General features: G+C 41.2%; 2 protein-coding genes across 8 annotated transcripts; both read right to left on the reverse strand.

Moving 5' to 3' along the window:
* Positions 1–521: 521 nt before the first annotated feature.
* On the reverse strand, positions 522–10321 carry LOC110523699 (V-type proton ATPase 116 kDa subunit a2). 4 transcript variants are annotated; one of them, XM_036977383.1, is made up of 20 exons: positions 10294–10321; positions 8917–8995; positions 7985–8085; positions 7572–7709; positions 6689–6783; positions 6456–6582; positions 6262–6344; positions 6046–6139; positions 5567–5779; positions 5308–5458; positions 3743–3882; positions 3475–3632; positions 3222–3312; positions 2934–3052; positions 2599–2809; positions 2336–2455; positions 2118–2237; positions 1912–2029; positions 1612–1783; positions 522–1377 (listed from the first exon to the last, which is right to left on the reverse strand). In XM_036977383.1, the coding sequence occupies exons 2-20, from the start codon at positions 8930–8932 to the stop codon at positions 1275–1277; spliced, it is 2370 nt and encodes a 789-aa protein (XP_036833278.1). In that variant the 5' UTR covers positions 8933–8995; positions 10294–10321; the 3' UTR covers positions 522–1274. The 4 variants fall into 4 exon arrangements, with proteins under 4 accessions (XP_036833278.1, XP_021458298.2, XP_036833276.1 ...); XM_021602623.2 differs by lacking the exon at positions 10294–10321 and adding an exon at positions 9643–10284; XM_036977381.1 differs by lacking the exon at positions 10294–10321 and adding an exon at positions 9259–9293.
* A 1225-nt stretch (positions 10322–11546) lies between these two features.
* LOC110523700 (NF-kappa-B inhibitor-like protein 1) lies at positions 11547–13602 on the reverse strand. Of its 4 annotated transcripts, none has more exons than XM_021602625.2 (4): positions 12991–13602; positions 12767–12879; positions 12539–12650; positions 11547–12461 (listed from the first exon to the last, which is right to left on the reverse strand). In XM_021602625.2, exons 1-4 carry the CDS (start codon positions 13268–13270, stop codon positions 11884–11886), a joined length of 1083 nt encoding a protein of 360 aa, XP_021458300.2. In that variant the 5' UTR covers positions 13271–13602; the 3' UTR covers positions 11547–11883. The 4 variants fall into 4 exon arrangements, with proteins under 4 accessions (XP_021458300.2, XP_021458299.2, XP_021458302.2 ...); XM_021602624.2 differs by having other exon boundaries at positions 11547–12464; positions 12991–13601; XM_021602627.2 differs by having other exon boundaries at positions 12997–13596.
* Between the last annotated feature and the right edge of the window lie 1579 nt (positions 13603–15181).

Genomic DNA, 15181 nt, shown 5'->3' on the forward strand with positions numbered 1-15181 from the left:
AAGTGTCCATGGTCAATCTTTAATAAAGAAAGTAGTGAACACTGAAAACTATACAAAACCAGTAAACAAAATAACAACCGTGAAGCTAATCATATGGACTGTGCTGAAACAAGCCATCAACATAGACAATCACCCACCAACAAACAGTGCAACCCAGGCTACCTAAGTATGATTCTCAATCAGAGACAACTAATGACACCTGCCTCTGATTGAGAACCATACTAGGCCGAAAACATAGAAATGCCCCAAAACATAGAAAAACAAACATAGACTGCCCACCCAACTCACGCCCTGACCATACTAAATAAATACAAAACAACGGAAATAAAGGTCAGAACGTGACACCAAAACTATAGTTTGCTAACAAGAAATGTGTGGAGTGGTTGAAAAACAAGTTTTAATGACTCCAACCTAAGTGTATGTAAACTTCTGACTTCCAACTGTAAATATTTAAATCCTGTGAAATTTGTCTTGTCAGCAGTAGCACCTAACATTTCGCATTACAACAGTAAGACTAGTCATCAGTGAAAATGCTGACTTTTATTGTACAATCATTTCTGCATTGTTATTTGAAAAGTGCTCTGTGGCAATGTCGTTTGCAAAAATACATAATTGAGCTGTCATTTTTTATCTTCCCAGGAATGCCACAAGGTGTATAATAACAGGAGAAACATCTACAAGTATATAATTCATTATACAGTACTATATGTCCAAAGCTGTCTTCACATGGATAAGCACTGTGAAAAGCTGCGCAATTAGCAGCCGTGGTATTCACATTTGTCATTATCGGTAAGAAATTGTTATGGCACTAGAAATCAGGATATTTGATATGACCTCCTGTCCTTTATGTGTTGCTTCTATAACATGTTTTCTGTACTTTAAGGGATAAATATGAGTTTTAAGTAATAAATTAACAATAAAAAAACAATCTTTCCTACAAAAAGCTAATAAAATTGGCTTAATGTGGCCATTACATGAGATGCATCACTTACTCCAGAACAGTACAAAGTGCATATCAACAGACCTAGATGGACAGTTTTGAATCCCACTGAATTCAGGAATTGAGGTTAGCTGATATGGACATATTTATGATGTAAGGCAGTCAATGCAGCCAATAGTATCAAAAGCCGTATGCTGAAAAACTTTGCTACAAGTCATCCCAGCACTGCTCTGCAGTTTCTCCTCTTCATCAGTGTGCCATCTTGCTCTAACTCATAGCATCCTTCCTGGTACATGTTTTCCTGTTCAAATCCAGTGAATCTGGTTGTCGCTGGTCACAGTAAACCGTCCTGCTCAAAGACTGAGGGCAGGGTGGAGAAGTCGAAGGGGGAAAACTTGATACCTGTCCCATGATAGAACTTATTCTGGAACTCCACCCTAGGAAAGGAGAACATTCACATACAGTATGTAAACAACCAGGATGAATGCATGTGTGAACAAATTACTAAGTGAATGATTAAAAGATTCTGAATTATACTGAGTAGGTGACCGCTGGGGAATGAGAGAGCGTGTGAGAGTAGATGAGGGATTATTAACAGAGAGTAATTGATTGGCTGGCTGAATGAGTCAGTCAGTAAGGCATCACGTAGTTTAGTATAAAGACCGACTCACCAGTGCAGCCGGAGGGCATGGAGGAAGGCTGAGAGCCCTTCCATGACCAGCAGGATGGATACAGTGAGCACAGCGAAAAGGCTGAACACTGGTACCAGAAACAGCACCCCCAGTCTGGAGGTCATCCTGAGGCCCAGACGCATCACCATGGCCCACAGTACCTCCGAAAGCTCTGACAAACATATAGATGGACACACAGTAAGAGGAAGATGTATGGATCAATATCTGAACATAGAGACAGTAATTGATAGTAATTGCCCCCTTGTGGCCTTTTAAAGGTATAGTGAGTCCGATACTTACGAGCATGGGCCAAACTGAGGGCCCAGAGACGTAGGTAAGAGGCCGTGTTGGAGATGCAGCCCAGGCAATACTCTATGGTGTGGATGGCTTGGTGCAGGAATACATCCCCAAAGTCAAACTGAAAGATGAAAAACACATTGATTAGACAGAAACGCAACAGTGATGTACTCAAATGTGTATATGAGATGCACAGTTGTGGTTTCGACCTCCTTAGGCTGGGTCTCTCTGCTGGTCATGAGGTCATCCAATCCCTCTTCCTCATCATCATCGTATGCTGGTGCTTGGGACATATCATCCTCACTCACACGCCGAACTCTCTCATATCCCTAACAGACATTAAACAGACATTAAAATGTGCACATACATTATTTACTGAAAACACATGGGTAACAAGCTCATACATGACTCTTTCCACCATACTCACCCTGCGCAATCGCAGGCCCTTCCCTCCACGGTGCAGCCAGTAGAGGTAGACTGGTTTTCCTAACAGCAGCACAGGCACAGACAGCAGAGCCACCACCACCAGGAAGACCTGCAGCCCAGTCTGTGGATCAAAATACACACAGTCAAACACAGAGCCACATGGACAGATGGTCAAAAGAGACATTCAGAGATTTAGATACAGATACTGAGAAACCCAGACTCAGGGGGGAAACTCAGAATCATGACCCCATCCCCAACACCCACCTGTCCAGGGTAGAGAGGGGTGTTGTCCTCTCCCTGCATGAGGAACATGTTGATAAAGTGGATGAGGATGCTGGGGGCCAGGCGGGAGTCACGTGCACCGAACGCCAGCCACTTGTAGAGGATCATAAAAACCAGGTAGCCAAAGAGACATAGCAGGAACAGCAACTCAGGGAGGAACAGCAGGTAGATGTTGAAATTATGTTTGAAGTGTCTGGATAAATGGAAGAGAATAGGGAAGGGGAGGAAAGGAAAGGACGGATTTACATTTAGAGAAGCCCTTTCTGAACTTTTCAACTTGTGTGACTACTGGTCAGAACCACCAACTGCTCACTCACAGATGGTTGAAGACACTGAGCACAACCCCAAAGCTCATGTGCACGACCCCTATGATGACAGACATCTTCATCTTGTAGGAGTTCAGGAAGGACAGGCGATTCACTGCCATGTTCCATATCTGTGGGTGTGATACAAAGCATAACATGAACATAACATCAGACAGTGCCAATCTCTGGGATTTGGAAAGGCATGAGAAGGGACATGTGAGAGTGCGTGATTGTGGGTTTGTGTGTTTAGCATCTGAGAGCATTGCTTTGTGTCCGTGTGTCGTGTGTATGTATACTCACAGGATCGATGCCAAAGGGGTATGGCCCACTAAAGACACCAGTGACATTGGGATCAAGGGTGAGCAAAGCATTCGTTTGGAGAGTTTCATTCCTGGAATAAGAGGTGAATATGAGTACAATAACCTCAGTCAGCTACAGCTAAATTAAAACGATATGTTCACATCGACAGGTACACTGACCATCTATTCTGTGCATACTGTGCTTGGGAATGTAGTAATATGCATGTTTTTGTGTGTTCGTTTTGATCACTCACGTCCACTGCTGATCTGTGAACATAGCCCTAACACTCCAGCCTGAGCCAAATATGTTGAGTGACTTTGAGAAGCAGTCATTGTAGATCAGCCCCGTGTACACAGAGAAAAGGCCCATCATTAGTATGATATAACGTCCCTCGAAGAACACTGTCCAGATCTGAGGACAACACAGAAACCAAGACCAACATTAATGGCAGTACATCAACATCAAGACAACTACAAAAACACAGTCGAATTTGATAGAATTTACACTTAAAACGCTCTCACCTCATTATCAGAGCGCTTGCGCTTGTGGCTCTTCTCTTTCAACACCATCCACAGGGCAAAGCATGCCATGACCACACCATGACCAAGGTCCCCAAACATGACCGCAAACAGGAAGGGGAATGTAATGATGGTGTAGGGAACTGCCAAGCAGAGATACATTTAACATTTTAGTCATTAAGCAGACACTGTTATCCTGAGGGACTTACAGGAGCAATTAGGGTTAAGGGCCTTGATCAAGGGCACATTGACAGATTTTTCACCTAGTCGGATTGGGGATTCGAACCTGTAACCTTTCAGTTACTGGCCCAATGCTAAAAATGATCAGCATGGACAACTAGCTTTCATTTATTCCTATAACTGTGCTCAACCTGACTAGTCTGCATTACATGTATTGGTCCTCACGAAACCCAGACAAAAACGATTTGGGGGATTTTCATGAAATTTTATCCATACAATAGTCCTTCGGAGAAAGGATTGTTGACATATATTTTACATTTGTATTTAAAAGCCTAAATGAGAAATACTTACTCAAGGTTGGTATATTTATGAGATTTTGGCTTTACCCATGCCTCCTTTAAGACACCATAATGTTTTATCTGTAGATGCTACATAGCAAAAATAAAAAATATAATAATGGCACATTTTTTTATATATTGTTGATCATAATTACCTGTAATGGCATATCAAAGTTCCAGAGTGGGATCTCTGCTAGTTTTTAAATTATGGCCCATTTTATACAGAGAAATTGGCATAAACGACAATGTAACCAATCATAGCCCTCCTTTTACCTTTATCATTGCACACTCTGCAAATCACCAGCTGAGGGCGGCCATTTTGAAACTATTTTCACATTCATTCTGTTGGTACTGCGTACAAATTGGATCATAATGCTAAAAGTAGGAATGATGATCCCACTCTGGAACTTTGATATGCCAGTAGAGTATATTATGTTCAACAATATATTGAATACTTTTCCAAATCAAAATGGGTATATTTTCAATATTCATGTTTATATCTCTCAATATTAATTAATGTAAAAAAAAAAAAGGTTTTGAAATCAAAATACTACTCATATTACAGAGCAAGCGGTAAAGCTTCATATGACACCAATGTTTGCTTTGCAGCACCTACAGATGAAACACTGAATAAATATGCCAACTTCATTAAATAAGATAGATACAAATATCAAATATATTTCAACAGTGCTTCCTCCAAAGGACACATTTCGTGAATATCCCAAAATCATGGTACAGTATTTTTTTGTCTGGGTTTCATGAGGAATCACTCTAATAGTGCTCACCTGAGCTTGCCTAAATGTTGTGTCTAAAGTGTTCCAAACTAGCCTACCTGTAGGTTTGTCTGTCGACTGCACAGGAGGTTAGGCACCTTAATTGGGGAGGACGGGCTTCTGGTAATGGGTGGAGCGGAATTAGTGGAATGCTATCAAATACATCAAACACATGGTTTCCATGTGGTTGATGCTATTCCATTGATTCCGTTCCAGCCATTACTATGAGCCATCCTTCCCTCAGCAGTCTCCACTGGTGTATTGAATCTGTACTCACCTGGACTAGCCTCCCTGTAGTCTCCAACCCCGTAAGCCTCCACAATACTCTGAAAGCCGGAGGTAAACTTGTTTGTTCTCAAGAGCGTAGGTGGTATGTCGTTGCTTGGGATTCGGTTTACAAAGGATGGTACAGTGGCATCACCTTTTCTCTGAAAAGGGAAAATAGCATTTATTACATTTATACACACTACTGCCAGATTTGACAAAACAAACTACTGTATCTGTAGGACTATGGTATCCTCAATAGCCTCACTCACCGAGCCTTCCTCCAACGCACCCCGCAGGTTGGTCAGGTCATTGACAGGGCACCACACCTCAGCTATGAGACACTTATTGGTGACGTCAAAGCTACTCAGGTTGAGGATGTGGTAGATGGCCTTCATCTTCTTCACTTGCACTACCCAGGTGAAGGCTGACTCTGAGGCCTTCTGCAGCCCCTGCCTCAGGTACTCCTCAGTGCGGTGGAGCACCTAGTGGTGCCAGGGGACAGTTAAAGATTTGACATGTTCAAGTATTTGCATAAGGTCTTATAACTAGTGTATATGCAAATGTGGAACATGGAGAGATGTCATCCAAGTATTATCTAGCCAACATCTATCATACATTGTTTGACAGACAGACAGACAGACAGACATACAGGCAGACAGACAGACAGACAGACAGACAGACAGACAGACAGACAGACAGACAGACATACAGACAGACATATGGGTAATGCCCTGTCAATTGCCCGCACATTGTTCAAGTCCAGGATGCGTGTCCTTAGGCTGTCCATTACATCTGCCCTCTCCTCGTCATTCTCAGGGTGGGGGTAAAGGTGACAGTGGTAACTGGAAGAAAAGGATACAAAAATATCACTGATACATATCAATGAGAGACACAGGCCTTAGAGATTAAGAAGTGTGCATGCAATGGATGATTTTGTGTTTTGTGCTGGCAAAAGCATAGATACCAATCGCAGATCTTTTGGACCTTCTGTCCAATCTGGTCTCCCCAGAATGAGATAAGGAACACAACATTTTTGCTGATCTCACCCTGTAAGGTACACACACAATACATATTATATGTGTCTTATTCCCCCCCAAAAAATGACATGACGGTAGACATAGATTTCTGAAATCCGTATTGCTTTCTATTTCTACTCACCGTGTCCAGGTCAGCAAGGCTCTCGCCCAGCTCTGCATAGCTGAGGATAGTGTAGCCCTTACACACCCTCCACAACATGCGCTCAAATGCCTCCACCTTCACCCGGTGGATTAGGCCTGACACAAACCTACAGCCAAGAGGAATACTTTACCACTCAGGACTCACCACTTCCTCAAACTGACACTCAGTGACACATTATGTTTCTATTATACATGTTTGTCTGTGAAACTCACCCCAGCTTGGCTCCCAGTCTCTGCATGCCAGTGCAGCCTCCAGAGTCTGACTCAATGGATTGGAACTCTTCATACTGGGGGCCAAGGGCCTCATGCTGCATACAAGGAAAGGCCAGGTTTGCATGATCAACCCACAAATACCAGTACCCTTTGATTTGAAAAAAAAGGGTAAGTCTTAAAGTTGTACTTAAGTTGTTTATAAACTGTGAATTATTAGTTTATAGACCTTTTGTAAATCTGTAATAGCAAAGATATTACGTAATGGTTGAAATTCATTGCTACACCTATTGTCAAGTGTAGCCTATTACAGGGATCATCAACTAGATTCAGCCGCGAGCCAATTCTTTGTTCAGCGGATGGTCGGGGTACCGGAACATAATGACAAATGATTTGTAGACTGCAATTTGACCGCAAGAAGCCCGAACAGATATAATATGTGACTAAAACATAATAATTGTGAACCTTGCTTACATTTGTATACAATCACGTGTCTATTATGCGCCGGAATACTTGGGAACAGATTTACAAAATGAAAATCACTTGGAGACGATTTCCTGGTGTTTTTACAGTCTTTTATGTCCAACATTGAAAATTCCACCAACATTAAAAAAATGTAATTCTCAGAAAACTTGGAGGGCGAAAGTCAGGTGAAACTCATGTGTGGTGATGAGGATATTCAACGCATGAAGAGAGGACAGAAAGACCCAATATATGGTGTCACAGTCAACTGACAGTTGTGTCTGGGAGGGCAATCGAGCAAAGGGTGAGTATGATAAGTGTATGTGTCACTTAAATGGCATTAGGCAGTTATGAGGTGAGGTTATGTGATAGTAATGTGCATGGTGGGAGTCATAGTTGCGTAAATAGACATGATGGCACTAACCCGGGAGCGGCTGTGTACGAAGGTGTGTGTGATCCTCAGCATGTGCGTGTACTCGGTCAGCTCCAGAAGATTCCGCTGCAGCTTCTCTTTGTTCCTGGCCACCTCGCTAAGCTCCACCTCCAGCCTTTGGAGCTGCTCCTGGGGGACCACAGCAGACAGACCACATACGGTCAACACCCCTTAACCACAGCAGACAGGCCACACACGGTCAACACCCCTTAACCACAGCAGACAGACCACACACGTTCAACACCCCTTGACCACAGCAATCATATGGGAATTAGTTCCCCATAACCATTAATAACACACAATCAATACCCTAAACCAAACATTTACCAACTCAGCAATTCATCCACAGTGAACATCAACCACAGCACTCGTTCGTTACATGACAAACAGAATCTCAGACCTACCATGATTTCAAGGACATGTTTGGGGGGAGGTGCGACTGGACAGATTTCATCATCTTCTGGCACAGCAATATTTGCCTTTTGAATCTCCCTCAAAAGGTACCCTGTACAAAGAAAACAAGAATATATGTATTTATTTATTGTTTAATCTGATAAACAAATACTGACTGAGCACAAAAAAACACAATCATCATGGGGATCTGTTGAAACATCCAGAGTATTTACAGTTATAAAATCCAGACACGTTTGATCAAAACATAAAGAAGTCTTGCTAAAATTATCTGTAGAAGAACAACTGAGATCTATATCTAGCACAAAGACAGTCTTTCACAGTGGAATGTCTTGTAATTCAATCCCACTGCTTTGCTGTTACCAAAAGCAATATGTAATTCTCTGTAGAGGTAACCAGAGCTTCATCAAACCCCACCAGTAAATCAAAGGTACAGATGTAGGATCTTAATTTGATCCCTCTTTTATTGTTGAGCATTTTCCTATACTGCAGGGAAGGCAAACTTGTAGTGTATTTTAGCTTTAAAAAGACTTCTAAAGATTGTAATTTCCACTTTGAAATGTCAGACTTGATTTGCCCTAATAAAAAATGTATCAACCCCTACAAAAATGTACATTCATTATAATACACATAATAATTCCCAGGATTATTATGGGGCAGCAGGTAGCCTGGTGGTTAGAGCGTTGGACTAATAACCGAAAGGTTGCAAGTTCAAATCCCAGAGCTGACAAGGTAAAAATCTGTTGTTCTGCCCCTGAACAACCAACTGTCATTGAAAATAAGAACTGACTTGCCTAGTTAAATAAAGGTCAACAAAAAAATTATGCAGGATTATTTTCCTGCTGTAGCAAACTGGCTCAAATTAGGATTCTACATTTGTATGGGAGTAGTGGTCTTGGTCTAGAGTCCATCTCATTGACCTCACCCAGAATTCTCTCCATCTCTTCACATCTCTTGATTTCGCTGACGAAGCGTCGCTGGAACAAGTTGACACTGGGGTTGATCTGAAACCAGAGGAGCACAGTGGTCAGTGACTTTGCCAGTGGCCCAATGCTCACATCCTGGAGTTCATGAAATAGATTCCTTTCCAGTAGATGTTTTTGGGCAGAATGTACCATTTAAATATCAAGATTTCATTTTGAAAGGTCCAAATCCATTTGCTTTTGAAATCTAGGTCAGGTCACAACAACAAAATTAAACAAACCCAGTGAGCAAGGTGCCTGGGTAACAAGTTTTTGGAGCCCCAGAATTATATAGACAAACAGACCATATGCAGTTGCATAGAGACCTCCATCATGACTACCAGACAATCACAGAATAGGGGGATATGTGATCAGATAAGGCTTTTATTGATTTGCTTAATCCGTTATATATATTATATATATTTTTTTACAAATAATTGATCCACGAGTAGCACATTAACTGGACTGATAGACACACTTAGGCATAACCCTGGGTGCACTGGTAGTCCGATGCAGACAGACAGACAGACAGACACACACACACACACAAAGAACAGTTTTGGTCCAGACATATAATTGACAACTGACAGACACTGGGTAGGCCTAACTAACTGATATACACTATGCTTCTATTATTGCATTGCAAGTCTCCACATTGGCTCGACAGACAAGTGGAATAGCCTACTTACATCTCGAAACTCGACCAGACCCATTTCTCCAAGCTCACTTATGCAATCGTATGCTGAACCGGACTGAAGAAATAACTGCGCCAAGCACATCTCTTCACTTCGGAACACCGACCCCATCTTATCTGCCACCGGCACCTTGCTGACGAAATCTCCTCCGGCCTATTAATTCACTCTACGACAACTGTAGCAGTAGTTGGGCCAATAAATCATACCAACGCGAAATCACAACTCTGCCGGTGTCTATAATGCCAAGCTTCGCAATACCGTTTCCGAAAATTAATATATTGTATCGAGTATGAGCTCTCAATATGGCAAAATTACTCTGCCTATTAACGGGTTAGTTATGTTATCGATAATAACGCTCGAGCTCTTACACTAGATCATTAGGTCCCCAAAATTGTAAGAAAACAAACAATACACCCTCACCCTTCTATCGCTTCGCACATATTTTATCGAGCGTGTCAGATAATACGCGTCATCCTGTGTCGCTATCACAAAGAGTCAACTCTATCCCCGTCGCAATGCTATGTGTAAGATTGCTCATTACGCAAAATAGAAAAGAAAAATATATTTAAGTCATGCCAGCAGACAATATGCAAAATTGTACGTAAAAAGTACAAGTTAAAATGTGGGTAAGTATAAATAAAATACTTTTCTTTAATCGCAGTATGTTGGATGCCGATATAGTCTGAGCGTGCCTGCAGGTTGCCAGATATTTATATTTTAGTCCTCAAATTGAATTTTGACACCCGAGAATACGCCGCTATTATCAAAAGTGTATAAAGGTAGGGTATGGCCTACACCCACCGTCTGTCTATACACTCAAATAATAATACACTTTGTTAGCAAAATTACCAATAAGAAAATAACACGTTATTTTCAATAAAGCCTATGACTTATAGGCTATGAGCCCTTGTGGCAATATATAAATAAACACACAGCCATTAGGCCTAGTACAGTCAATGTATGTTCCTATAACATTTCCAAAAACACAGAATTGTAGGTGAAATCATATTTGAATGTGCATTTTTTTTCTCCTAATTTATATGGAGGGCGAAATTGCCTTACAGCTATTATTTAGTTTGGGGATTTGGACCAAATCTGGCAACTAGAGCATCCTTTTATTTATTCAGTTCCATCATTCAAATTAGGGTGAACCATCTGCCCTTTCTTTGTGTGTAGGCCTGTATAAGGATTGTAGGTGGTGGTAGGTTAATAAATGCTGTCCAATCGTTTCTCTTTTTAAATCAAGTCAAGTGTCAAACTGTTTACTTACTGTGATCTTTTTTCTTTTGACATTTTCTTACCCACTTTGATCTCATCAGCACTCTGACTTAGTCGAGTGTATTGTGCAGTTTGTGTCATCATGGTCCTTTTGATCCCCTTCCCAATCCTTAACCCAAATAGCTTCAGATTCTTTTCAGTTAGGTAACATGCTGAACTTGTGTGAATAAGGCAGGCCGGGTTCCTGACAACATCATAATAACAAGTGTCTTTTCTTTTGACCTTTCTCTTTGTTTATGCAGGGTTACCATGACATTATCAATATTATTAATGATGCTACTAACACTTACTAATGTAAACCATTAGAATTTAATGCGTAAGTGTTCACTAAATATTGGTTTTGGATTTTATCTTACATTTTTGATAAATCATTTTGTCTATACACAGGCTTTGTTTCAACATTTGTGTATACAAATATTCTCAGTTCCGACAGCTTAAAAATCAGTAACATAACATGAAGATTGATGTCCAGTGTCCATCAATGATCCCTAACCAACTTGGCAGAACCTTTGCCAATAATGGATAAATGTTGCACCCCTAAGAGGTGTGCATAAAGATTCATGGCGGTTTGCTGCCAAATGTGCTTCCTCCAAGTATTGATTCAAGCAACACTTATGCGATCAAGATATCACAGGTTATTTATTTTTAATTAATTTGAAAAATGTAACAAGGCAAACACCTATTCCCTCTAGCAACATCATCTCTTACATCAGTGAAGTACACAACACAACACTGTGAAATATGGCATTCACTCAACACTTTGGCATGGTGACAAGAATAAGAAGCATAGCCAAGTTTATCCAAGAAATTAGGTGCTTCAAGTGGAAATTAGTTTTGACAGATCAAAATGACTGACCACCACTGCAAACATAACCCCTGCCCTGCATGTACAGGACCGTGAGTGGCTAAACGACAGACTGTTCAACATCTCATAAGGTCCTTTCCAGTCTGACATTGTCACCTGAGGCTCTGAGCCAGTCTATTGAGCTCCTGTGAGAGAGCAGTGACAGTTTCCAGGATCCTCTGCTTGTCTCCCTCCTCCAGCCGGGTCCCACAGCGCTGGGCAAACCTATCCGGGTGCCAAACGGTCTGCTGGCGCCTGAGGAGTTTACGGAACACTGGCATGTCTTTCCTATCTGCACCATGCAGCATCACCTCCACCATCTCCTCCACTGAGCCCTTTGGTGCCGGCCAGGGGATGTCCCGATAACTCAGTTTTGTTGTGGCCGCTGCTGCAGTGTCCGTGTTGAAGGTATCTGCACATCGCTCCTCGTAGCGCCGCTTCTTCCCCTGGTGCATTTCCTCCTCTTTCCGTGCGGCACGCGCCAGGTACTCTTCATGCTCCCTCTGTAGCCTCTCATGCAGCTCTCTGTTAGCCCGATCCTCCTCATCCGCCTCTTTCTTCCTCTTCCCATGAAAACCTGAGGATGCCAGTCTTTGAGCCTCTGCATGCTGTTTAGTGACATACTCCTGTCTAATTCTATCTGCCCAGTCTTGAAAGTCCTCCTCATCGGTATCTTCCGCAAATAAATCATCTGCTGAAGAAAAAAAAAGAAAAAAATATGACGATGTACAATTATTTAAATCAAATTATTCAAGAGTGAAATATTACCATCATATTGTCCAAATGTTTCAAAAAACTCATCCTGGCATTCCCCAAAGAGCTTCTCTTGCCACTCTTTCTCAGCGTCTGTCGCTTTTGAAGACTTTTCCCTAGGTGCAGTCTTTGGGAGAAAAGTAACATCAGAAACAGTTCTCAAGGATGTACACACCATACAATCATGTCCTAGCTCTCTCCTAAAACACATATTACACATGCATACGGCAGAGACATTCATACCTTCTCAAATTTCATCCATTGCAGCAGGTCCCGAGGTGTAATTCCTGCATTATTTGGTGCAACCATGGCATCTGGGCAACTCTTTTGAAGGGGCAAGACGAGGTCATCATAAACTACATAATAATAAAAAATAAGGTTAGAATACATATTTTTTTTTTAAATAAGGTTAGAAGGCATGTTATTATCCTAGCTGCTTATTTTTGTTGTTAGTAATACTGGCAGACCTTCACCTCTTTTGCCATGTTTCAGAGCCTTGTTAGCAGCAATGTGTAGGGGCGTGTCCCCTTTCTTGTCTTTCTGAAGGATGTTGGCTCCATACTTCAACAAAAGCCGAAGGATGGCGTCATCACGGAGCGAGCAGGCCAGATGCAGGGGAGTCCTGCGCTTTTTACCCTGGGAGAAGTTGACGTCGAGGTCGGAGTGTTTCCGGAAGTAGGACTTCAGCTTCATTAAACTGCCATCTTCCACGTATCTTATCATCTTTTTCTGTTTACGAGTCGCCATGATCTCCCTCCGTATGGAGACTTACTCTAATTCTAATTTACTTCAACAAAGATTTAACAGCTGTAACAATACATATCTAGCAGCTTCCAAAGTTAGTTAACCAACAACAATCAATAACGTTATAGGTTGTCATAAAAGAGCACAACGGTGGCGTAATCCTATCACCCGTCTTCGGTGCATACTAAAATGCTTTTGTCAGTTGATCAAGACAATTTCAATGTTTCGCAAACCCCATTAGTTAGCTAGCGTGTCGATTAGCTGATGTAACCTAGACCAAATTTGCGGAAACACGGACAAATAACAATGTAACACCGACGTCAATATGTTGTCCTGTCGTTAAATTCCCCTGAGTCTTCTATTTCCGGTTGGGTTGTAAATTCCGAATTCAATCACTAAGTGGCAGTATACTGCTGTAGTATACATGGCTTTGACTTGCAATGCAGTTCATTTAAATCTTAAACCCTTGCATTTATTTCTCGTGTTAAAAGTTTAAACCATTCTTTCACCGAGTAAATAATGATAAAGCTAATGTCTGATTTTATCGTAAGTGATCATTCTTTTCTAGGTAGACAGAGTATAAGGAGAAGCAGGGGGTAGAGTAGGTGACCCCCCTGTGCTGGTTTAGCAATGTGAATCATAGAAACATTGATTGATAATTTGTAGGAACTATACATCTAATCTAAAAATTACATAAAAAAATATTACTATGGGATATGTTGCTATGAGGTAAAGTTTGTTGAGAATGTGTGTTTTTTTACTTTTAAATTGTAGGTTCCCTTACAAAAAAGTCCCACAAGATTTTCAGGGCCATTTTCCTGTAGGACAACCTGCAGGATCCCTTCCTCATCCTTCATAGAGATTTTACTGTAGGACAATACACAGTTTCAAAAGAATGGACAGAAAGCACAGGAAACCAGATTGCATGACAATGTTATTATTCAATGCCCCAACAAAGGATGAGTTTTATTGTCCATTTCATAAAAGATGATTCCTTGGAGAATCACCTGCATGGCTGTCCAGTGCTGCTGCCTGTGTTAGTCAGTCTCACTGTTGTTCATAGGCTTGGTCTTAACTGGGGAGGAGATTAAAGAGATTAGATGGGCATTCACACGGCAGAAACTGTATGTGTGCGTGTGTGTTACATGAGGAACAGTGACAAAGGAAATAACAAGTAACGGTTAGGTCATACTTACCAGAATCGTACTTACTATCATAAATCGTACTCAATGAAAAGGGTCGTACTTGGAACAGAAACAAATTTGATCGTTATTAAACATGGTTATTAAGGCCAAATAGGCGATATTACTAATAGACTGTCAACTCAGTCACATAGGTAAGGATTAGCCTATGTAATTTAATAGGCCTACTATTAAACATGTTACAAAATAACACTAAAGACATAACTTCCTTTTTACTTTTATTAAATATTGATATTCTCTTGTCTCTCTTATGCTGAAAGAAAAAAAGCACAACTCTTTGGTCCAAACCAGGCAAATGGCATCATTGAAGTGACAACACTACAAAGCTCAGGTGTTGTGGAGCCTTCCACACAAGGCTTCTTCCTTTCCAGATGAAAAAGTAAAAAAGCTGATCCCTGAGAAAAGTAGGAAGCAAAGCAAGGAGGTGTGTTATTATAACTGAATGAAAGGGTCATTTAGGGAAACGGAAGCATTTTTGTCTGAAAAACACAGAAGAAAAATGTATATTAACACGCCACACACCTATACATTGACAATAAACTATGTAAACCTATACCTAATGTGAAGTTTATGCTCATCTTTCACCGTTTACCTCAGTGCTGCCCAAATAAAATACAAGCGTGTCGGTCGCATACACATATTTATCAGATGTTATTGCAGGTATAGCGAAATGCATGTGTTCCTAGCACCAACAGTGCAGTGATATCTAAAA

The sequence above is a fragment of the Oncorhynchus mykiss genome, chromosome 5 (genome assembly GCF_013265735.2).
Source record: "Oncorhynchus mykiss isolate Arlee chromosome 5, USDA_OmykA_1.1, whole genome shotgun sequence".
NCBI classification, from domain to species: domain Eukaryota; kingdom Metazoa; phylum Chordata; class Actinopteri; order Salmoniformes; family Salmonidae; genus Oncorhynchus; species Oncorhynchus mykiss.